This window comes from Mobula birostris, chromosome 10 (assembly GCF_030028105.1).
Source record: "Mobula birostris isolate sMobBir1 chromosome 10, sMobBir1.hap1, whole genome shotgun sequence".
Taxonomy (NCBI): domain Eukaryota; kingdom Metazoa; phylum Chordata; class Chondrichthyes; order Myliobatiformes; family Myliobatidae; genus Mobula; species Mobula birostris.
In genome coordinates this window covers 16,521,143-16,546,981 of record NC_092379.1, presented here as the reverse complement: position 1 = coordinate 16,546,981, position 25,839 = coordinate 16,521,143, and the positions used below count along the sequence as shown (strand labels likewise).

At 47.8% G+C, this 25,839-nt stretch overlaps 1 protein-coding gene across 1 annotated transcript in view; it reads left to right on the top strand.

Annotated features, from left to right (window-relative positions):
• LOC140203845 (immunoglobulin mu heavy chain-like) overlaps positions 1 to 25,839 on the top strand; it is a 55,425-nt gene that overhangs the window by 24,967 nt on the left and 4,619 nt on the right. Inside the window, exons 9-13 of the mRNA XM_072269976.1 lie at positions 170 to 235; positions 466 to 783; positions 2,222 to 2,287; positions 5,706 to 5,843; positions 6,354 to 6,426. Coding sequence (XP_072126077.1) covers positions 170 to 235; positions 466 to 783; positions 2,222 to 2,287; positions 5,706 to 5,843; positions 6,354 to 6,426 — 661 coding nt within the window. The remainder of the gene's footprint in view (positions 1 to 169; positions 236 to 465; positions 784 to 2,221; positions 2,288 to 5,705; positions 5,844 to 6,353; positions 6,427 to 25,839) is intronic.

Here is a 25,839-nt window from a genome sequence, read left to right as displayed (position 1 = left end):
CTCTATCAAGTCCCCCCCTCAACCTTCTATGTTCCAAAGAATAAAGACCCAACTTGTTCAACCTTTCTCTGTAACTTAGGTGATGAAACCCAGGTAACATTCTAGTAAATCTTCTCTGTACTCTCTCAATTTTATTGACATCTTTCCTATAATTGTGTCTCCTCACCAGCCTCGCACCAATCCTCAACAACACCATTAACAACAGAAGCCATGGAGATTGACTTGACAACAGTCGGTAAGTGCCAGGAAGCTCCCCCCACACTTCCCTATCTTCCTCCCCGACTCTCTCCTCTGCCATTCCCCGTGTATGTGACCCCTCCCTTCTCTACCTCTCTCCCTGTCTTTGAGTCTCTCTCTCAACTCCCCCACCCCTGTCCCTGTATAGTTTCTGATCCCCGGCTGAATTCCCACTCCCGCAGGGAACGACAGGCACAGTTTGATGCGTGACCTCATCCTCTCTCTCAGTTCCAGCCCCACAGCCGCCAGTCACATTCTTGCTGCGGCCCCCTGAGACCCCCTCTGGGGACGGAGCCAGCGTCACGCTCACCTGTGGGGCCACGGGATTCTACCCGGCATCGGTCTCCTTCGGCTGGGAGGTGGAGGGGAGGCTGGTGACCTCAGGAGTGCGGAACATGGAGCCGGTGAGAACCCCCGACGGCACCTACCTCGCCATCAGCACGCTGAACACCCCTCGATCACGCTGGAGCTCGGGGGCTCGCCACACGTGTCTGATCAGCCACCAGCAGCTGGATCAGCCCGTCATAAAGGACATCGACGTCTACGGTGAGTGGGCTGAGGCAGGGGGTGGGGGGAGTGTGGGGGGTGTCACATATCAGCAGCTCACATACATCTCCGAATCCCTGTCTGACCTACACTGGGAATACCGTGCACAGTTCCCGTCTCTGTATCCCAGGGTCAGACACACACTGGGATCATTGTACACAGTTCCCATCTCTGACTCCCTGTGCCTGACCTACACTGGGAATACCGTGCACAGTTCCTGACTCTGTATCCCTGGGTCAGACCCACACCGGGAGCACCGTGCACGGTTCCCATCTCCATATCCCTGGGTCAGACACACACCACGAGCACCATGCATAGTTCCTGTCTCTGTATCCCTGAGTCAGACCCACACCGGGAGCACCGTGCATAGTTCCCATCTTCGTATTCCAGGGTCAGACACACACTGGAATCATTGTACACAGTTCCCATGTCTGACCTCCTGTGTCTGACCTACACTGGGAATACCGTGCACAGTTCCCATCTCCGTATCCCTGGGTCAGACACACACCGGGAGCACCGTGCATAGTTCCTGTCTCTGTGTCTCTGGGTCAGACCCACACCGGGAACACCCTGCACAGTTCCTGTCTCTGTATCCCTGGGTCAGACCCACACCGGGAACACCGTGCACAGTTCCTGTCTCCATATCCCTGGGTCAGACACACGCCGGGAGGACCATGCATAGTTCCCATCTCCGTATCCCAGGGTCAGACACACACTGGAATCATTGTACACAGTTTCCATCTCCGACTCCCTGTGTCTGACCTACACTGGGAATACTGTGCACAGTTCCTGTCTCTGTATCCCTGGGTCAGACCCGCATCGGATCAGTGAGGGAACCTACAGCACAACCAGGGAGTAACACGTGGATGAATATTCCTGTTCCAGATTGGGATCCAGTCATGTGTGTATAACCATATAACAACTACAGCACGGAAACAGACCATCTCGGCCCTTCTAGTCCGTGCCGAACTCTTACTCCCACCTAGTCCCACCGACCTGCACTCAGCCCATAACCCTCCATTCCTTTCCTGTCCATACATCTATCCAATTTAACTTTAAACGACAACATCGAACCTGCTTCAACCACTTCTGCTGGAAGCTCGTTCCACACAGCCACCACTCTCTGAGTAAAGAAGTTCCCCCTCATGTTACCCCTAAACTTTTGCCCTTTAACTCTCAACTCATGTCCTCTTGTTTGAATCTCCCCCAGTCTCAATGGAAAAAGCCTGTCCACGTCAACTCTGTCTATTCCCCTCATAATTTTAAATACCTCTATCAAGTCCCCCCTCAACCTTCTACGTTCCAAAGAATAAAGACCCAACTTGTTCAACCTTTCTCTGTAACTTAGGTGATGAAAACCAGGTAACATTCTAGTAAATCTTCTCTGTACTCTCTCAATTTTATTGACATCTTTCCTATAATTGTGTCTCCTCTCCAGCCTCGCACCAATCCTTAACAACACCATTAACAACAGAAGCCATGGAGATGGACTTGACAACAGTTGGTAAGTGCCAGGAAAGCTCCCCCCCTCACACTTCCCCATCTTCCTCCCCGACTCTCTCCTCTGCCATTCCTCGTGTATGTGACCCCTCCCTTCTCTACCTCTCTCCCTGTCTTTGAGTCTCCCTCTCAACTCCCCCACCCCTGTCCCTGTATAGTTTCTGATCCCCGGCTGAATTCCCACTCCCGCAGGGAACGACAGGCACGGTTTGATGCGTGACCGCATCCTCTCTCTCAGTTCCAGCCCCACAGCCGCCAGTCACATTCTTGCTGCGGCCCCCCGAGACCCCCTCTGGGGACGGAGCCAGCGTCACGCTCACCTGTGGGGCCACCGGATTGTATCCGGCATCGGTCTCCTTCGGCTGGGAGGTGGAGGGGAGGCCGGTGACCTCAGGAGTGCGGAACACGGAGCCGGTGAGAACCCCCGACGGCACCTACCTCGCCATCAGCACGCTGAACACCCCTCGATCACGCTGGAGCTCGGGGGCGTTCGTGATGTTGTCTTCTTCATGGCTGTTACAAGGCGCTGTCATCCGCATGCCGGGCGAGCGCACCCGAGCAGCTCCTTTGTGGGGAACTCTCTGCTGGAAGACGCTCGCATGGAGAGCAGAAGAAATGTTACAAAGACGCACTAAAGGCCTCCCCGAAGTCGCTTGACATAGACACGAGCTCTTGGGAAACACTGGCACAAAACCGCCCTACCTGGCGCGGCCTCACCCACAAGGGCTGTCAAGCTTACGAAGCAAGGCGCACTGCTGAAGCACAACATAAGCACGAACTGCGCGAGTCCAGAGCCACCAGCGCAACAACTGCAGTGCCTACACATGTCTGCCCAACATGTGCCAGGACATTCCTGACTACTCATCTTCCGACACAGTCTCAAGGTGACGAATGGTGTCGAGGGTCTTCGTCGACGACGATGGACGAACCACAAGGCGCTGAGCGAGAGAGAGACTGCGTGGCGCGCCACTCCTCACACTGACATTTTCGCGGTATTTTTCCCTTTATTTTACGAGGTCGAGTTGTGGTCTCGACACTCAACCCGGCACGGATGGAAAGCGTACTCGGGAGCGGACCCGACTAGATTCGAACCCGGGAACCTCCACTCCCAGGTCCTGCGCCACCAGCCGGCCCCTGCTCCACAGTTTGATTACGCCTGATCCCCTCAGCCGCAATCTCCTGCTTTCTCTCAATTTCCCTGCATGCCTCGACCAGTCAAGGATCTATCAACCTCTGCCTTAAACTTGCATAAAGACTTAACCTCCACACATGCCTGTGGCAAAGAATTCCACAGATTCACCACTCTCTGGCTAAAGAAATTCCTCCTCATCCCCTCTATTCTGAGGCTGTGTCCTCTGGTTTTAAACTCTCCATCATAGGAAACATCCTCTCCACATCCACTCTATCAAGGCCTTTCACCATTCAATAGGTTTCAATGAGGTCACCCCTCATTTTATGAATTTTAGTGAATTCAGGTTCTGAGCCATCAAACGTTCTTCATATGACAAGTCATTCAATCCTGGAAAATTTTTCATGAAGCTCCTTTGAACCCTCTCTGGTTTCAGCACATCCTTTCTGAGAGATGGAGCCCAAAACTGCTCACAACACTCCAAGTGAGGCCTCACCAATGCTTTATAAAGTCTCAACATTACATTCTTGCTTTTATATTCTCGTCCTCTTGAAATGAATGCTAACATTGCATTTGCCTTCCTCACCTCAGACTCAACCTGCAAATTAACCTTCAGGGAATCCTGCACAAGGTCTCCCAAGTCCCTCTGCGCCTCTGTGTTTTCTATTGTCTCTCCATTTAGAAAATAGTTAACCGTTTCATTTCTTCTAAAATGCATGACCATACACTTCCCGACACTGTATTCCGTCTGACGTTTCTTTGCCCATTCTCCTAATCTGTCTAAGTCTTTCTGTAACCTCTCTACCTTCTCAAAACTACTTGCTCCTCTACCTGTTTTCATATTGTCTACAAGCTTTGGAACAAAGCCAACAATTCCACCATTCAAAACATCGACATATAACGTAAAAATAATCGGTCCCGACGCAGAAACCTGAGGAACACCACTAGTCACCCGCAGCCAATCAGAAAAGGCTTCTGTTGTTCCCACTCTTTGCCTCCTGCCAATCAGCCACTGCTTTATCCATGCTAGAATCTTCCCTGTAATACCATGGGCCCTCTATAAACCGTTCCCGTCTCCGTATCCCTGGGTCAGACCCACACCGGGAGCACCGTTCACGGTTCCCAAATCCGTATCCCTGGGTCAGACCCACACCGGGAGCACCGTGCACAGTTCCCGTCTCCGTATCCCTGGGTCAGACCCACACCGGGAGCACCGTGCACAGTTCCCGTCTCCGTATCCCTGGGTCAGACCCACACCGGGAGCACCGTGCACGGTTCCCAAATCCGTATCCCTGGGTCAGACCCACACCGGGAGCACTGTGCACAGTTCCCGTCTCCGTATCCCTGGGTCAGACCCACACCGGAAGCACCGTGCACAGTTCCCGCCTCCGTATCCCCGGGTCAGACCCACACCGGAAGCACCGTGCACAGTTCCCGCCTCCGTATCCCTGGGTCAGACCCACACCGGGAGCACCGTGCACGGTTCCCGCCTCCGTATCCCTGGGTCAGACCCACACCGGGAGCACCGTGCATGGTTCCCATCTCCGTATCCCTGGGTCAGACCCACACCGGGAGCACCGTGCACGGTTCCCGAATCCGTATCCCTGGGTCAGACCCACACCGGGAGCACCGTGCACGGTTCCCGAATCCGTATCCCTGGGTCAGACCCACACCGGGAGCACCGTGCACAGTTCCCGTCTCCGTATCCCTGGGTCAGACCCACACCGGGAGCACCGTGCACAGTTCCCGTCTCCGTATCCCTGGGTCAGACCCACACCGGGAGCACTGTGCACAGTTCCCGTCTCCGTATCCCTGGGTCAGACCTACACCGGAAGCAGCGTGCACAGTTCCCGTCTCCGTATCCCTGGGTCAGACCCACACCGGGAGCACCGTGCACAGTTCCCGTCTCCGTATCCCTGGGTCAGACCCACACCGGGAGCACCGTGAACAGTTCCAGTCTCCGTATCCGTGGGTCAGACCCACACCGGAAGCACCGTGCACAGTTCCCGTTTCCGTATCGCTGGGTCAGACCCACACCGGGAGCAACGTACACAGTTCCCATCTCCGTATCTCTGGGTCAGACCCACACCGGGAGCACCGTGCATGGGCCCGTCTCCGTATCCCTGGGTCAGACCCACACCGGGAGCACCGTGCACGGCTCCCATCTCCGTATCCCTGGGTCAGACCCACACCAGGAAACACTGTTCTCACTTCCTGTTTTTATATCCCTGGGTTGGACCCACTCCTGGAGCACCGTGCACAGTTAATTACTGACCTGTTTTCTGTGTCCTAGAACCCTGCCAGCCGACCTGGTATCTCGGGGAGATCAGATGGCTGTGGATTGCAGCTGCCTTGGCCGCGCTGGTGATCTACACTAGCATCGTGCTGTGCATTTTCCATGGCATCTCGACCTGTCGGCAGAGGAGGAGAGGTTCGTCTGCCTCTGCGATGGTCTCCTTGGGGGTGGTGCTAGTTGGCCAGATGATTGTGGCAGTTGTCCGGGCCTGGATGAGGGGGGCTCCTCATGTAAAATCATCTGCAGATACGGTTTACAGGGTTCAGACATCCGGCACAGACTTGTACAGACTTGAAGTGCAGACACAGACGGGTTGGCCGACATCAGGCACAGACACAGACGGGAGGTAGACGGCAGGTACAGACGCAGACAAAGTCCGACAGCAGGCGCAGACAGGGACAGAGGGTTCAGGCGGCAGACACAGACCGGAGCACGTCAGACAGCAGTCGCAGACACAGCGGTGAAGGTACAGACACGAGCAGATAGGGAGATCGGAAGGCAGGCCGAGCCTGGGATGGGGAGACAGGGGTCGTGGGTGAGGGAGGGACGAGACGTTCTTAGCTCTGTACCTCTGACCGGTGTTTGGGTCGGGCTCCGGGAATGCCTGCTGAAATGACAGATGTTTGTCTCCCCCCACCCCCACAGGATCCAGTCCAGACTCTCTCTGGGTAAACACGGACATCCCGATGGAGAAGATCCCAGCAGACACTGGGAAAGGGTAAGTTGGGAGAGGGGAGGGTGGCAGGAAGTCTAGTACAGCACCCTGGGGACGTGTTCAGTGTGTGTAACGCCGGCCACGAGAGATTGGCTTCAGGTCATCAATCGCAAGCCCGGGGTGACGTGATTCGTTGGGCTGTTCTAGACCCACAGAGTGGGATAGCACATAAACAGGCCATTTGGCTCATAAGAGTGCTTCAAGATGGCACATTCTTTGTTGGTTTTCTTTAGGCAGGGGACTGAGTTCAAGAGCTATGCGGTAACGTTGCAGCTCTCTAAAACCCTGGTTTGACCACGATTAGAGTTCTCCCACCCGGCACTTATCCCTGTAAGCGTAAGTGCTACACCTGTCCCCACACCTCCTCTCTCGCCACCATTCAGGGCCCCAAACAGTCCTTCCAGGTGAGGCAACACTTCACTTGTGAGTCTGTTGGGGTCATCTATTGTATCCGGTGCTCCCGGTGCAGCCTCCTCTACATCGGTGAAACCCGACGCAGATTGGGGGACCGCTTCGTTGAGCACCTCCGCTCCATCCGCCACAACAGACAGGCTCTCCCGGTTGCCACCCTCTTCAACTCTGCTTCCCACTCCCATTCAGATATGTCCATACATAGCCCCTACTGCCATGATGAGGCTAAACTCAGGTTGGAGGAGCAACACCTCATATACCGTCTAGGTAGTCTCCAGCCCCTTGGTATGAACATAGAATTCTCCAACTTCCGGTAATTCCCTCCCCCTCCCTTCCCCTATCCCTATGTCACTCTGCCCCCTCCCCGAGCTGCCTATCACCTCCCTCATGGTTCCGCCTCCTTCTACTACCCATTGTGCTTTCCCCTATTCCTTCTTCACCTTTCCTGCCTATCACCTCCCTGCCTCCCCTCCCCCACCCCGTTATCTTTCCCCTTACTGGTTTTTCACCTGGAACCTACCAGCCTTCTCCTTCCCACCCTCCCCCCACCTTCTTTATAGGGCCTCTGCCCCTTCCCTCTACAGTCCTGACGAAGGGTTCCAGCACGAAACGTCGACCCATCGTTTCCACAGATGCTGCCCGACCTGCTGAGTTCCTCCAGTGTCTTGTGAGTGTTGCTTTGACCCCAGCATCTGCAGAGTATTTTGTGACCACCATTAGAGTATTGTGTTCAGGACTGGAAGGACTTGGAAGCTTTAGAGGGGGTGCAGAGGAGACTTACCAGGATGCTGCCTGGATTGGAGAGCCTGCCTTATGAGGTTATGAAGGAAAGGTTGAACGAGCTTGGGCTTTTTTTCTTTGGAGCAAAGGAGGATGAGAGGTGACTTGATAGAGGTGTATAAGATTTATTTATTTATTGAGATACAGCGTGGAGCAGGCCTTTGCGGCCTTTCACCGCCCAGCAATCCCCTGACTTAACCCTAGCCTAACCACTGGACAACTTACAATGACCAATTAACCTATCAACCGATACATCTTTGGACTGTGGGACGAAACCAGAGCACCCAGAGGAAACCCAATCGGTCACAGGGGAGAAGGTACAAACTCCTTACAGGCAGTGGCGGGAATTGAACCCTGGTCGCTGGCACTGTAAAGCGTTGTGCTAACCACTACACTACCGTGCCGCCCCAAAGAGGTGTCGGTAGAGTGGCTAGCCAGTGCCTCCCCCCCCAGGATGGAAATGACTAATATGAGAGGCGTAATTTTAAGGAGATCGGTGGAAAGTATAGGGTGGGGGGAGAACGTCAGAGGTCAGTTTTATACACGGAGGGTGGAGAGTGTGTGGAACGCCCTCCCAACTCTTAGATAGGTGCATGGATGAAAGCAGAATGGAGGGTTTTATGGGAGGGAGGGTTAGATTGATCTTGGAGCATGTTAAAAGCCTGGCACAACATTGCGGGCTGAAGGACCGGTACTGTTCTATGTTCTATGACGATTTCCCCTACCCCACCCCCGATAGCACCTGCCCCACTTACACCAATCCTGTCTGATCAATGTCTGTCTCACGGCCCCTTAAAGGCACTAACTGTCTACTGTCTCCTCTGGCACCCTCCCTACCTATCCTTTAAATCGCCACCCTCCTCCCACCTCAAACACGCCCTTTTGTTTACAATACCCCCTCACCCTGAGGAAAAAGATACCGGCTGTCTCTCTGTCCCTGTCGTAACGTTATGAACCTCTGTCAGGTCACCCCACACCCTCCACCGCTCTGGAGCAAGAGGTACCAACCTGTCCAGTCTCTTCCCATAGCCAGGGTCCTGGCAATAACTCAGTGAATCCCCTCCAGCATAATCCTACCCCTCCTGCAGCCTGGCGAACATTAGACCATAAGGAACAGAATTAGGCCATTCAGCCCATCGAGTCTGCTCTGTCGTTCCATCAACCCTCTCAGCCCCATTCTCCTGCCCTCTCCCCGTAACCCTGGTTAATCAAGAACCTATGTAGGTGTTATGTTTAAATGCTTGCAGTATACAGAGTAAGGTAAATGAACTCATAGTTGGGGAATGGCAGGTATGATGTTGTGGGCATCAGAGTCATGGCTGAAAGAAGATTATAACCATATAACAGTTACAGCATGGAAACAGGCCATCTCAGCCCTTCTAGTCCGTGCCAAACTCTTACTCTCACCTAGTCCCACCGACCCGCACTCAGCCCATAACCCTCCATTCCTTTCCTGTCCACATAGCTGTCCAATTTAACTTTAAACGACAACATCGAACCTGCTTCAACTACTTCTGCTGGAAGCTCGTTCCACACAGCCACCACTCTCTGAGTAAAGAAGATCCCCCTCGTGTTACCCCTAAACTTTTGCCCTTTAACTCTCAACTCATGTCCTCTTGTTTGAATCTCCCCCAGTCTCAATGGAAAAAGCCTATCCACATCAACTCTATCTATCCCCCTCATAATTTTAAATACCTCTATCAAGTCTCCCCTCAACCTTGTTCCAAATGTTCCAAAGAATAAAGACCCAACTTGTTCAACCTTTCTCTGTAACTCAGGTGCTGAAACCCAGGTAACATTCCAGTAAACCTTCTCTGTACTCCCTCAATTTTATTGACATCTTTCCTATAATTTGATGACCAAAACTGTACACAATACTCCAAATTTGGCCTCACCAATGCCTTGTACAATTTCAACATTACATCCCAACTCCTATACTCAATGCTCTGATTTATAAAGACCAGCATACCAAAAGCTTTCTTCACCGCCCTATCCACATGAGATTCCACCTTCAGGGAACTATGCACCATTATTCCCAGATCCCTCTGTTCTACTGCATTCTTCAATGCTCTACCATTTACCATGTATGCCCTATTTTGATTAGTCCTACCAAAATGTACCACCTCTCATTTATCAGCATTAAACTCCATCTGCCATCTTTCAGCCCACTCCTCTAACTGGCCTAAATCTCTCTGCAAGCTTTGAAAACCTACTTCATTATCTACAAATCCACCTATCTTAGTATCATCTGCATGCTTACTCATCCAATTTACCACCCCATCATCCAGATCATTAATGTATATGACAAGCAACTTTGGACCCAGTACAGATCCCTGAGGCACACCACCAGTCACCGGCCTCCAACCTGACAAGCAGTTATCCACCACTACTCTCTGGCATCTCCCATCCAGCCACTGCTGAATTCATTTTACTACTTCAATATTAATACCTAACAATTATAGCTGGGAGATTAACATCCAAGAGTACACATTGTAGTGAAAGGACAGGCAGGTAGGCAGAAACGGTGGGGTAGCTCTGTTGGTAAAAAAAAAAATGAAATCAAATCCTTAGAAAGAGGTGACATAGGATCAGAAGATGTAGAAACCTTGTGGGTAGAGTTAAGAAACTGCAAGGGTAAAAAGACCCTGATGGGAGTTACGTACAGACCTCCGAACAGTAGCAAAGGTGTGGGCTACCAGTTGCACCAGGAGATAGGAAATGCATGTTGAAAGGGTAATGTTACAATAGTTATGGGAAATTTCAATATGCAGGTAGATTGAGAATATCAAGTTGGTGTTGGATCCCAAGAGGGTGAGTTTGTAGAATGCCTGCAAGATGACTTTTTAAAGCAGCACATGGTTGAGCCCACTAGGGCATTAGTTATTCTGGATTGGGTGTTGTGCAATGAACCAGAATTGATCAGAGAGCTTAAGGTAAAAGGAATCCTTAGGGGAAAGTGATCATAATAGGATCAAATTCATCCAGCAGTTTGAGAGAGAGAAACAAAACTCAGATGTATCAGTATCACAATGGGGTAAAGCAAATTACAGAAGCATGAGAGAGGAGCTGGTCAGAATTGATTGGAAAAGAACACTGGCAGGGATGATGGCAGAGCAGCAATAGCTGGAGTTTCTGGGAACAATCTGGAAGGTGCAGGATAGATACATACCAAAAAAAAAAGTATTCTAAAGGCAGGATGACCAATCGTGGCTGACAAGAGAAGTCAAAATCAACATAGAAGTCAAAGAGAGGGCATATAATAGAGCAAAAATTAGTGGGAAGTTAGAGCATTGGGAAGGTTTTAAAAACCAACAGAAGACAACTAAAAAGGCAAAGGAGGAAAAGATGGAATACAAAGGTAAGATAGCCAATAATATTAAAGAGAATACCAAAAGTTTCTTCAGATACATAAATTGTAAAAGAGAGGTGAGAGGAGATATTGGAGTGCTGGAAAACGATGCAGGAGAGGTAGTAATGAGGGATAGGAAATAGTGGATGAACTGAATAAGTATTTTGCATCAGTCTTCAGTGTGGAGGACACTAGCAGTATGCCAGAAGTTTGAGAGTTTCAGGGGGCAGATGTGGGTGAAGTTGCCATCACTCGGGAGAGGGTGTTTAGGAATCTGAAAAGTCTGAAGGTACATAAATCACCTGGACCAGATGGTGTACACCCCAGGGTTCTGAAGGAGGTGGCTGAAGACATGTGGAGGCTTTAAAAATTATCTTTCAAGAATCAATAGATTTTGGAATGGTTCCGGAGAATTGGAAAATTGCAAATGTCACTCCACTCTTCAAGAAGGGAGAGAGGAAGTAGAAAGGAAATTATAGGCCAGTTAGTCTGACCTCAGTGGTTGGGAAGACGTTGGAGTTGATTATTGAGGATGAGGTCTCAGGGTACTTGGAGTCATATGATAAAATAGGCCAAAGTCAGCATGGTTTCCTCAAGGGAAAATCTCGCCTGACAAATCTGTTGGAATTCTTTGAAGAAATAACAAGCAGGATAGACAAAGGAGAATCGGTTGATCTTGTGTACTTGAATTTTCAGAAGGCCTTAGACCAGGGGTCCCCAACCTTTTATGCACTGCGGACTGGTTTCATATTGGCAATATTCTTGCGGACTGGCTGACCCGGGGGTGGGGGGGTGGGTAGGGTTTCCAACGGACAAGAGTAGCAGTCAAATACATTGTGTTTACCCCGAGAAAGACTACAATGACCATGAAGCCTTGCGCCGGCACCTGTGTGCGCATGCGTGTACGTGCCAATTTTTTTTCTACTAATCGTTTTTGGCGACTCTGTTCTGGGGGGGGGGGGGGGTGTTAATCACGACCGGAATATAGGTGATAAGTGCCCAACACACTCAATTTCATTTCTAAAAGGGTTTACCTAACGAATTTAATATTAAACGCACAGCGCATATTTTCCTCGCATGAATATAGTGATAAGTCAATTATCAGGGGAGGACAGGGGAGCTTGAAGTAAGTGTTGAATGAACTTCCAGTAGAAGTGGTAGAGGCAGGTTCGATATTATCATTTAAAGAAAAATTGGATCGGTATATGGACAGGAAAGGAATGGAGGGTTATGGACTGAGTGCAGGTCGGTGGGACTAGGTGAGAGTAGCGTTCGGCACGGACTAGAAGGGCAGAGATGGCCTGTTTCCGTGCTGTAATTGTTATATGGTTATATAAGTCACTTATAAGTCAATAGCATCATAACATTTTCAGTAACGTTTGGATATTAAACACACAACACATATTTTCCCCGTATGAACATATAAAATCATTGCAACGCACCAATATCGCTGAATCAGTGGGAGCCCTGGGCTTGTTTTCCTGCAACGAGACGGTCCGATCGAGGAGTGATGGGAGACAGCGATACTCGAACGGGGTTCCTTATGTCCAGTCTATTCCGCAATTTAGTTTTCGTTGCATTCATTGCAGAGATATGTTGGAAATGGAAACACCGTTTTCAGTGCTTTCGTGGCTATCTCAGGATATTTAGCCTTGACTTCGATCCAGAATGCCGGCAGAGATGTTATGTCAAACATACTTTTCAGCCCGCCGTCATTTGCAAGCTCGAGGAGTTGATCTTCTTCCTGCGCTGACATGGATGATGCACGGGTGATGACCTCGCGTGCGTTCAAACTCAACAGAGCGTGACAGGGAATGAGGAAAGGAGCAGCTGACTCATATCACCAAATCATATTGTTTCCTCGCGGTCCGGTGGTTGGGGACCGCTGCCTTAGACAAGGTGCCACACATAAGGCTGCTTAACAAATTAAGAGCCCGTGGTATTGTAAAGAAAGATTCTAGCATGGATAAAGCAGTGGCTGATCGGCAGGAGGCAAAGAGTGGGAATAAAAGGTACCTTTCCTGATCGGCTGCCAGTGGCTAGTGGTTTTCCACAGGGGTCTGTGTTGGGACCGATTCTTTTTAAATTGTATGTCAAAGATTTGAATGATGGATTTGATGGCTTCGTTGTAAAGTTTGCAGACGATATGAAATTAGGTGCAGGGGCAGGTAGAGTTGAGGAAGCAGAGAGTCTGCAGAGAGACTTAGACAGATTTGGAGAATGGGCAAAGAAGAGGCAGATGGTCATGGACTTTGGTAGAAGAAATAAAAGTGTAGATTATTTTCTAACTGTAGAGAAAATTCAAAAAACTGTGGGGCGTGGACTTAGGAGTCCTCTTGCAGGATTCCCTAAGGGTTCATTTGCAGGTTGAGTCCGTGGTGAGGAAAGCAGATGTAATGTTAGCATTCATTTCAAGAGGACTAGAATATAAAAGCAAAGATGTAATGTTAAGGCTTTATAACGATAAGCAAAGATGTAATGTTAAGGCTTTATAACGAGGAAACGATATGATTTGGTGATATGAGTCAGCTGCACCTTTCCTCATTCCCTGTCACACCCACCGTTGAGCTTGAACGCACGCGAGGTCATTACCCGCGCGTCATCCATATCAGCGTGGGAAAGAGATCAACTCCCCGAGCTTGCAAATGACGGCGGGCTGAAAAGTATGTTTGACATAACATCTCTGCCGGCATTCTGGATCAAAGTCAAGGCTAAATATCCTGAGATAGCCACGAAAGCACTGAAAACGTTGCATCCATTTCCAACATATCTCTGCAATGAATGCAACGAAAACTAAATCGTGGAATAGACTGGACATAAGGAACCCCGTTCGAGTATCGCTGTCTCCCGTCACCCCTCGATGGCACCGTCTTGTTGCAGGGAAACAAGCCCAGGGCTCCCACTGATTCAGCGATATTGGTGTGTTGCAATGATTTTATATGTTCATACGGGGAAAATATGTGCTGTGTGTTTAATATCCAAACGTTACTTAAAATGTTATGATGCTATTGACTTATAAGTGACTTATTTAACCATATAACAATTACAGCACGGAAACAGGCCATCTCTGCCCTTCTAGTCCATGCTGAATGTTACTCTCACCCAGTCCCACCGACCTGCACTCAGCCCATAGCCCTCCATTCCTTTCCTGTCCATATACCTATCCAATTTTTCTTTAAATGATAATATCGAACCTGCCTCTACCACTTCTACTGGAAGTTCGTTCAACGCTTACTTCAAGCTCCCCTGTCCTCCCCTGATAATTGACTTATCACTATATTCATGCGAGGAAAATATGCGCTGTGCATTTAATATTAAATTCGTTAGATAAACCATTTTAGAAACGAAACTGAGTGTATAAGCCACTTATCACCTATATTCCGGTCTTGATTAACCCCCTCCCTGAACAGAATCGCCAAAAACGATTGGTAGAAAAAAACCGGCACATACACGCATGCGCACACAGGTGCCCGCGCAAGGCTTCATGGTCATTGTAGTCTTTCTCGGGATAAACACAATGTACTTGACAACAGGAATTCTGCAGATGCTGGAAATTCAAGCAACACACATCAAAGTTGCTGGTGAACGCAGCAGGCCAGGCAGCATCCGTAGGAAGAGGTGCAGTCGACGTTTCGTCCTGACGAAGGGTCTCGGCCTGAAACATCGACTGCACCTCTTCCTACAGATGCTGCCTGGCCTGCTGCGTTCACCAGCAACTTTGATGTGTGTTACAATGTACTTGACTGCTAATTGGCAACCCTACCACCCTCCCCCCCCACCCCGCCGGGTCGGCCGGTCCGCAAGAATATTGTCAATATTAAACCGGCCCGCAATGCAAAAAAGGTTGGGGGACCCCTGCTTTATAAGACACTGGTGAGGCCTCGCTTGGAGTGTTGTGAGCAATTTTGGGCCCCTTATCTAAGGAAGGATGTGATGGCATTGGAGAGGGTTCAGAGAAGGTTCAATACTTCATTTACAATTTTCAGTTTTACAAAGACAAAATGTACTGAAGACATACAAAACAATACAAAGTAAATACAGACAAAACAAAAAAAACAAAAAGGCTGCCAGACAATTTACAAGATTACATAAATAAACCTTCAGAGAAAGAGTTGATACCATAGTGACATCACTGAAGCAATGTAATGTAAAGTAAAATGAATAAAGTCTCAAAATAGAGGGAAGCCCATTTAGCTATGGGTAAACGCGGGCAGCCTCGGGAGAGACGAAGGCTACGGGAGTAAACCCAGACAGCGAATCTGGAGTGGAGCCCCTAAGGTGGCTGGATGTCATTGAATATCCTTCCAGCAGCTCTTGCAGCCAAACGTATCGCTTCATAAGCTTTCCTTTGGACTACACTGGTGGGGCCGAGAGGGGGATCTTGACGACTGGGCTTCTCAGGATCTCTGTACTTTGTGCCCTGGAGAGGCCACTCTCTCCATTGTTCTTCCAGACAGCCGGATGCCATCAATCAGTCATTTAGCATGGAGATGAGGAGGGATTGTTTTAGCCAGAGAGTGGTGAATCTGTGCAACTCATTGCCACAGGTGGCTGTGGAGGCCAAGTTACGAGGTATATTTAAGGCAGAGGTTGATAGTTTCGTGATTAGTCAGGGCGTGAAAGGATACGGGGAGAAGGTAGAGCTTGGGGCTGAGAGCGAAGTGAATCAGCCATGATGAAATGGAACAGTCTCGATGGGCCAAATGGCCTAATTCTGCTCTTATGCTCTTGTGGTCTACCAACCTCCTCTTTAAATATACACAATGACTTAACCATCTGTGGCAAAGAATTCCACAGATTCACCATCCTCCTCACCTCTGTTCTGAAGGGTCGTCCTTGTATTCTGAGGCAGTGCCCTCTGGGCCTAGACTCCTCCACGATAGGAAACGTCCTCTCCACATCCACTCTGTCGAGGCTTTTCAACACTGAACAGGTTTCAGTGAGATCCTCCCTCATTCTTCTGAGTGGCACAGGCCCAGAGCCGTCAAACGCTCCTCAGGCCTTAACCCTTTCATTCCTGGGATCATTCTCGTGAACCTGCTCTGGACCCTCTCCAATGCCAGCCCATCTTTTCTTCCATGGGAAGAGGTACAGTCGACGTTTCGGGCCGAGATCCTTCGTCAGGACTAACTGAAGGGAGAGCTAGTAAGAGATTTGAAAGTGGGAGGGGGAGGGGGAGATCTGAAATGATAGGAGAAGACAGGAGGGGGAGGGATGGAGCCAAGAGCTGGACAGGTGATTGGCAAAAGGAATGTGAGAGGATCATGGGACAGGAGGTCCAGGGAGAAAGAAAGCGGGAGGGGGGGAAGCCCAGAGGATGGGCAAGGGGTATAGTGAGAGAGACAGAGGGAGAAAAAGGAAAGAGAGAAAAAGAATGTGTGTATAAAAATAAATAAATAATGGATGGGGTACGAGGGGGAGGTGGGGCATTAACGGAAGTTAGAGAAGTCAATGTTCATGCCATCAGGTTGGAGGCTACCCAGACGGAATATAAGGTATTGTTCCTCCAACCTGAGTGTGGCTTCATCTTTACAGTAGAGGAGGCCGTGGATAGACATATCAGAATGGGAATGGGACGTGGAATTAAAATGTGTGGCCACTGGGAGATCCTGCTTTCTCTGGCAGACAGAGCGTACTTTTTTCTCCCTCTGTCCCTTTCGCTATACCCCTTGCCCATCCTCTGGGCTTCCTCCCTCCCCCTTTTCTTTCTCCCTGGACCTCCTGTCCCATGATCCTCTCATATCCCCTTTGCCTATCACCTGTCCAATTCTTAGCTCCATCCCTCCCCCTCCTGTCTTCTCCTATCACTTCGGATCTCCCCCTCCCCCCTCCCACTTTCAAATCTCTTACTATCTCTTCTTTCAGTCAGTCCTGACGAAGGGTCTTGGCCCGAAACGTTGACTGTACCTCTTCCTAGAGATGCTGCCTGGCCTGCTGCGTTCCACCAGCATTTTGTGTGTGTGTTGCTTGAATTTCCAGCATCTGCAGGTTTTCCCATGTTTCCATCTTTTCTTCGATGGGGGGGGGGGCCAAAACTACTCGCAGTGCTGCAAGCACGCTCTCGTCACTGCTTTGTAAACGTTGTGATGTAATGCTTACAGTCTGCACCCCCGCCCTGCGAAGGGAAGTAGGCATTGCTGATTAAACGTAGTCGATTGCTCCATCTGCCAAGACATGCCAGCAATGACTCTGCCTGTTAACTCCACCTTATCAGTCAAGATCAGTGCAAACAGCTGAAGGCTAGACTACACAGTGCCAAAAGTAATTCATTAACTCTTTAGCTCAACAATTTTTTTCCCCCCCAGTCGCAGGTCGACAGGGTGGTAAGGAAAACAACTGGGTACCCTGACCTCCATCCGGTCAGGGCCCTGAGCCCTGGGACACGGTATTGCAGGTGTACCAGATGCTGCTGAGGCCGCTGGGTATTGTGTTCAGGTGTGGTCGCCCTGCTCTAGGAAAGATGCCTTTAAGCTGAAAAGAGCGCAGAGGGTGTTGCCAGGTCTCCCACAGACTGAGTTATGGAGAGAGGTTGGGACTTTACTCCTTGGAGTGAAGGGTGACCTTATCGAGGTGTATAAAACCACGAGGGGCACAGATAGGGTGAATGCGTGCAGTCTTTCTCCCCAGGGTTGGGGGAATCAAGAACCAGAGGGCACTGGTTTAAGAATGAGAGAGGGAAGATTTAATAGGAACCTGAGGGGCAATTTTTTCACCCAGAGGGTGGTTTGTATATGGAAAGAGCTACCAGAGGAAGTGATGGAGGCAGGCAGGGGGAGGGAACGTCGACTTGGACCACGAGAGGCCTGCGTCGGGCATTTCCATGCCTTACAAGGCGCAGATTGGAAGTCTGTGTGGGGCGCCAGCCCTCGCACAGACACTAGAGCAATGTGTGATTAAGTGCCTTGCTCAAGGGCACAAACACGCTGCCACAGCTGAGGCTCAAACTAGCAACCTTCAGATCACTAGGTGAATGCCTCGACCACTTGGCCACGTGCCCAACACAATATTGGGCATGCACATTGAGGCTGGCACGTTAACAATTTTTAAAAGGCACTTGGGCGGGTACACAGTTAGGAAAGGTTTAGAGGTTTATGAGGATGTAACTGAGATTTGATAGACCAAATTAAGGAGTAAAGTCCGAACTTGCTCAACAATCCCTCTCTCCAGTTTAATACCATCTTTCCTGCAACAGGGTGACCAGGCAGAACACAATACTCCAAGTGCGGCCTCACCAGCGTCCTGCACAACTGCAAAATAACGGTCACAACTCTTGTACCCAGTGCCCTGACTGACGAAAGTCAGCGTGCCCAACGCCTTCTTCACCACCCGGCCTACCTGTGACTCTGCTTTCGGGGGGGGCCACATACTTCGGGCCCCTGGGTCCCTCTGGCCTACAACACTCACCATGGCCCTGCCACTCACTGTGGAAGCCTTGCCTTCATTTTATCCTCCTAGAGTGCATCTCCTCGCTTGGAAAATGGCTGCAAATGACGCCCCCATCAGCTTGACTCTGGCCTAGTTTCTTTCACCGTGTTCAGAGGTTCCTCTAAGCACGGAGACACACATCAGCGCAGCTCAGAAACAGGCCCTCGTTGTGCACAGCTATTGAGCCCTAATTAAACTAAACTAATCTCATCTGCCTTCCTGTGATCGATATCTCTCCCTCGCTCGCTCATCCACGAGTCTATCTAAGGACGCCTTAACCGCCCCCGTCGTTCCTGCCTCCACAACCGCTCCCAGCACCCGTCACACTCCGTGCAAAACTTGCCCCCGCATCTCCTTTGAATTTTCATTTCATTTCAATTTTTAAATCTTTTTATTAATTATTATTGAAAATCGACAACAAAAAAAACATTGAAATAATCAAGTCAATATATCAATAATAAGATTCAAACTATTAACCAAGCTAAACAATATATCAATAGTAATAATAATTTAAAAAATGTTAAAGCTATTTTTTTTTGGAAAAAAGAACCCCTACTAACTAAAAAAAAACCCAGCTAACAAAAAAAACGAGAAAAAAAACCCACTTGGAGCACAAACCCAGAGCTATACGCCATACAAACTTCCATAAAAGAAAAAGACTTTCACCTTAAATGCATGCTCTCTTGTATTTGATATTTTGACCCTGGGGTGAAACGATATGGTCATAGAAAAGGACAACACAGGAGCAGGCTGTGACGAACCATTGAAACTGTCTAGGTTCGTTGATCTGCACCCTCCATAACCCTCCCACCTGTGTACCTACCCAAACTTCTCTTAAACATTGAAATCGAACTCGAACGCACCACTTATGCTGGCAGTTTATTTCACACTCACGAGCCTCTGTCTGTCTGTATCTTGTTCTACGGCGGTTGGCATCCAGCTTAATGGTGCATTACCGCCACCCTCTGCTCCGGAATGTGCACTAGACATACACTCTAAATCCCTTCACCCAATCACTCACACACTCACACACACACACACACACACACACACATATATATACAAACCTACACTTCACCCTCCCATCTTTGACCATCCTAGTATCCTATTCCTGTTTATTCGTCATATTCTATAAAAAACCCCTGTACCCCTTAAAAACGCTAAAAATACCCGGACTTGTGCTCTCTCACCCATGCCCAGCAACCCTTTTAATGTGAATTCCTGCATCCCCAACTCCCTTAATTTATTTCTCATCATCTCTCTCTGTATCTCATACTTCCTGCAACTCAGAACTACATGTTCTACTGACTCCTCTTCCTGACATTCCTCACACAATCCTGTCTGGTGTTTCCCTATCATTTTCAATGTTTTGTTTAATGCACAATGCCCCAGCCTTAACCTAGTCCACATACTTTCCTCTCTTCTGTTTCCATTACCTACCCTAGTAACTGCAACACTCTTTTGTATTTGATATAAATGCCTCCCTTTCCCCTCCCTGTCCCATCTTTCTTGCCACATTCGGTTGACTTTTGCCCAGATTACACACTTAACCTCTGCTTTACTGATACTAATGTGCATTTCCACATTTTCTTTCTTTAATGCCCTCTTTGCCAACTCATCCACCCTCTCATTCCCCTTCACCCCTACATGTGCTGGAACCCATAGAAATTTTACCTGACCTCCCTGATTTGCAATTCTTGTAACTAACTGAAGGACTTCATAAAGTACATCTTGCCGACTGTTTGTGTGAAAAGACCTTAAATTTGCTAGAACTGAAGATGAATCTGAACATATCAATGCTTTGGCTTGTCTGGCTTTCTGCACCCATTGCAACGCAACCAACACTGCCAGCATCTCCACTGTAAACACCCCTAACTTATTAGATGTTCTTCTGCTGATTCCAATTTCTTTTGCTGGTATTACCACCCCAAACCCTGTCACTCCTGTTTCAGGTTCCTTCGCACCATCCGTATAAATGTGAGTATAATCACTATACTTTTCCATCACATGACAGTTAAATGCATTTACCAAATCTATTTTATATCTTTCTTTCCTTTTTACCTCTAACAAATGGCAGTCTATGTCAGGCCATACAAGCTTCCATGGAGCTACAACCGGATAAACTACTGAAGGACTTATTCTCAGATCAAATACTCCACATTCTTTCGCGATATCATTCCCTACCCGACTAAAGGTATCCCTCTGAAACCTCCCATTTTCCCAGCACTGCTGCAACACTCCTTTAGTAGGGTGAGAATCATTGTGCCCCTGCAAGTTAGCCCAGTAGTTTGCCATCAGTTGCATCCTTCTTAGTTCCAAAGGCATTATTCCCATTTCTACCTGTAGGGCTGACACTGGTGACGTTTTAAAAGCTCCACTGCACACTCTCAAGGCCTGAGCCTGAATCACATCCAGTTTCCTTATAAGAGACCTAGCTGCTGATCCATATACTACATTTCCATAGTCCAACACAGATCTCACTAAAGCCACATACATTCTCTTCAAAGCTGAACAACTTGCTCCCCATTCTCTACCAGTCAAACATCTCATCACATTTATTACTTTTTTACATTTCTGCTCAACTTTCCTGATATGGTCTGCCCATGTTAATCGTGAATCAAATATAACTCCCAGAAATTTAAATGATGCAACCCTTTCTAATTCAACCCCATACATTCTTAACTTCTTCCCTACCTCAACCCTTTTCCTGGTAAAAAATACAGTTTGAGTTTTATCTACTGAAAATCTACATCCCCAATCATAACCCCACTCCACCACTTCATCAATTGCTTCTTGTAGTTTCCTGATTATATGGTCCATGTTCCTGCCTCTTTTCCACAAGGTCCCATCATCCGCAAACAGTGACCTACCTATATCCACTGGTACCTTTGTGAAGACATCATTGATCATAATGATGAAAAGTAACGGGCTAATCACACTACCTTGAGGTGTGCCATTTTCCACTATGTACTGTTTTGATAATTCTGATCCAATCTGAACTTGAATTTTTCTACCAAACAAAAAATCTTTAATCCAATTAAAAACTCTCCCACCAACCCCCATCTTGTGCAGTTTAATTAATAATCCTTCCTTCCACATCATATCATAGGCTTTTTCAATGTCAAAGAACACTGCCACTACTGACTCTCTATTTGCCGGGGCCTTCCTTATTTCAGTCTCTAACATAATCACTGAGTCCATGGAATTCGTTCCCTTTCTAAAACCACTCTGGTAACTTGCCAGCATTCCCCTTTTCTCAAGCTCATATGATAACCATTCTGTTATCATCCTTTCCATTATCTTACATATACTTGATGTTAATACAATTGGTCTGTAGCTAGTGGGTTTTGACAGATCCTTGCCAGGCTTCCTTATTGGAATTACTACTGCTTCTTTCCATGCACTTGGTAATCTTCCCTCCTCCCACACTCTGTTATAAAAATGCAGCAACTTCAAGAACGCTCCTTCTCCTAGATTTTTTAGCATCACAGAGCATATCAGATCTTTCCCTGGGGAGGTTGGTCTCGATCTGTTTATTGCTCTCACCATTTCTGCTAATGTAAATGGTTCATCAATTATTTCATCTGTTCCTTCCCTCCTGCTTAACACACCTGGGTGTTGGCTCATTATTCTTTCCCTTCTTCTTCTCCCTTCTTCAGACAAATTTTCTGAACTATGTATCAGTACAAACGACTTGGCCATGACCTCAGCCTTATCCCTACTGGAGATTGCAGTTTCCTCCTCAGATATCATTACTGGATATTCCCATTCCCTTCTATCTCCTCCCATCCTCTTAATCATTCCCCATATCTCTCCCACAGGTGTTGTTCTTCCTACCTTGTCGCAAAAACTCCTCCAACTTGCCCTTTTAGCTTGACGTATAGTTCTCCTCACCACTGCCTGTGCTTTCTTATATTGAACCAAATGCTGCATATTATGGGTTCTTTTAACTAGCCTGAATGCTCTATTTCTGTTTTTTACAGCCTGACAACATTCCTCTGTCCACCATGGTACCAGTTTTCTATTCATCCTATTTTTACTCCTTGGTATAGATCCTTCTGCTGCCATGATAATTGCTGAAGTCACCTGACTGTTTAATTCATCTACATTTCCAGAAATATCAATCTTTGTCAACCCTTCTTCACTCAACTTCTGGAACTTACCCCAATCAGCTTTTTCAAACACCCACTTTGGGGTTCCGCCACCTGGTCTTACTTCAACTCTTTCACCCACTGAACACAAAACTGGGTAGTGATCACTGCCTACTGTTGAAGCAGTCCAAACTCCCCAGTTACTAATGCCAGCCAAGGTATTAGACACTAACGTAATATCTAACACTGACTCAGTTCCTGTTGTTATATCTATCCTTGTGTCGTTACCATCATTCATACACACCAAATCCCTTTCTTCCATCAAATCTTCAATTACCTTTCCATTTGGATCTGTAATCTGATCCCCCCCATATTGTGCTATGAGCATTGAAATCTGCACACCACACTACTTTATGTCCGTTTTGTCCTTGTATCTTTAATAGGCTGTCCAAATCCAACCTTTTACATGGATTGTAGTAGTTAATTATAACCACTCCCTCCCCTCTCTCCCACACTTCCACCGCTATGTATTCCTGATCATCTCCTTTTTCCAGTACCCTATATGGTACACCTTGCTTGATTAACATAGCACAACCCCCTCCTCCCCCTAGATTTCTATCTTTCCTTATCATTGTATACCTATATACCACAAAGTCTAAAGTTGGTTTCAACCAAGTTTCCTGAATACACACTACATCCGGTTTTACAACCATTTCTTTAATAAAGTGCTTGAATTCCTGGCTATTGGCCAGTAAGCTCCTTGCATTCCATTGTAAAAGAATCACCATAATTAGTATTAACCAACACATGACACTTCCTGGCTTGACTGATTACTGAGGTTCTCCCTCACTTCCTCCCACGTCAGTCCTACTAACCCTAAATGGTTTACTGCTGCTTTTACCACCAGCTGAATTTTGTCACTTTTTGACTTTACCTCAGCCGTACTATTAATCACTCCTGCAATGAATGTTACTAGAGCCTTTTTGTCTACATAAATCCTGTCATTTGTTCTTTGTTGCATCTCTCGTATCCCTACTGCTCCCTGTTCATTAGGAGCATTATTCTGTTCTCTTGACATTCTTACAGCTTCTGCATAAGTGATCTTTCTTTTCACTCTTATTTCTTGAATTTTAGTCTCCCGTCTGACAACCTCACACCCACTATATGCAACATTATGAGCTCCTCCACAATTGCAGCATTTTGGTTGAACTCTTGTTCCGCACTTTCCATATTCATGATCACCCCCACATCTAGCACATCTCCTCTGCCTTTTACAGTTTTTAGCCACGTGTCCAAACCTTTGACAATTATAGCACCTCAGTGGCTTTGGCACATACACCCTTACTGGGTAACTCATGAAACCCAGGAACACCTTCCTTGGCACTCTTTCTTCTTCATATTCAATCAATACAGATTCACTTTCCTTTTTCACTCCCTCCTTTGTTGTTTTCAGTCTTTGAACATTCATTACTTTCCCTCCTTTGATATTCCTCTTTATCTCCTCCATATTTATACTCATTGGTATCCCCGTGATCACTCCTTTACAACCACTGTTTTGTGCTCCCACCCTCCCAGTGTATTCCACCTTGCATTTTCCTATCTCTTTTAGCTTGAGTGCTTTCTCAAGTTGTTCCTCATTCCCACATCTTACCAATAAGTTGCCATCATTAAGGACTTTTGCAAATACTATTTCCCCTATCTTATTTGTCAGAGTTGTTGTTAGCACAAACGGGTTAATTTTCTTCATATGTCCCTGAGCCTTCTCATTAAACCTAATTATGACAACACCTCCTCTCTGAGCTTGTTCATTTTCCTCACTTTCTGAGCTTTCTCCACTATCATTTCTTATTCTTTTATTCCCTCTGTCTTGGTTTTTATTCATCCGACCCCTCACTACCTCCTCATTCCCTTTATTTCTCCCTTCACAATAATCCACCTCTCCCCAGCTGCCTACCTCTGGTCCCAAGTCTCTATCCCTCTCCTTCTCCACTTTCTTTCCCTCAATCCCACCTCTTCTCTTGTCCGCCATTACCGGACCCACACGACCCCCTCCCAGCAATTTCCGTTCCTTCCCCACTCTCTTTCCCTCAACAGGTTCCCAAAACACACGCACGCATCAAGCAAAACACAGCCAGCTTCCAGTCGACGCGCACAGCCTTTATTCGCCGGCTGATGGAAGGTTCGATCCTCACGAGCCTCTGAGTGAAGAAGTTTCCCCTTAAGCTTTTCACCTTTCACCCTTAACCCATGACCTCTAGTTGTAGGCCCATCCAACCTCAGTGGAAAAAGCCTGCTTGCATTCACCCTATCTATACCACTCATAGTTTTGAACACCTCTATCAAATCTCCTCTAAATATTCTACATTCCAAGGGATAAGTCCTAGCGTATTCAATCTCTCATCATAACACAGGTGTTCCAGATCTGGCAACATCCTTGCAAATTTTCTCTGTACTCTTTCCACCTCGTTTACATTTTTTCTGTAGGTAGGTGGCCAAAACCGCACACAGGGCTCCAATTTAGGCCTCACCAACGTCTTATACAACTGCAACATAACATCCCATCTCCTGTGCTGAGTAGCTTGATTTATGAAGGAGAATGTACCAAAAGATAAAAGCTGTCTGCTATATCGGTGCCGTTCATGATCTCATAAACCTCATTGGAATTGATAAATTGGTTTGTTATTGTCATGTGCACTGAGATACACTGGAAAAACCTGTCTTGCTTACTGTTCGTACAAATCAATTCGTTACACAGTGCACTGAGGTAGAACAAGGTAAAGCAGTAATAGATTGCAGAATAGAGAGCCACAGCTACAGAGAGAGTGAGAAAGAACAAAGTAAAACAGTAACACAATGCAGAATAATTAACTACAGAGAGAGAGAGAGAGAGAGTGAGGTGCAGACAATGACATGCAATATCATAACAATGTGAAGTCAGGAGTTTACCTTATGGTACAAGAGCCTGATACCTGTGTGATAGAAGCTCTCCCTGAGCCTGGTGATATGTGCTTTCAGGCTTTTGTGTCTTCTGCCCGATGGGACAGGAGAGAAGAGGGAATGTCCGGGTGGATGGGGTCTTCGATAACGCTGGCTGCTTCACTGAGGCAGTGAGAAGTGTCGACAGAGTCTGTGGAGGGGAGGCTGGTTTCCGTGACGTGCCGGGGTGCGTCCGCGACTCTCTGCGGTTTCTTGCAGTCACGGGCAAAGTGGCTGCTGTGCCGGTCGGCAATACAACCAGATCAGAATCAGGAACAGGTATAATATCACGAGCAAGTTTGTGAGCTTTGCAGCAGCTGTACAAGGCAATACATAATAATAGAGAGAAAGAGAAAACTGTGGATCACAGTACTTATATATGTA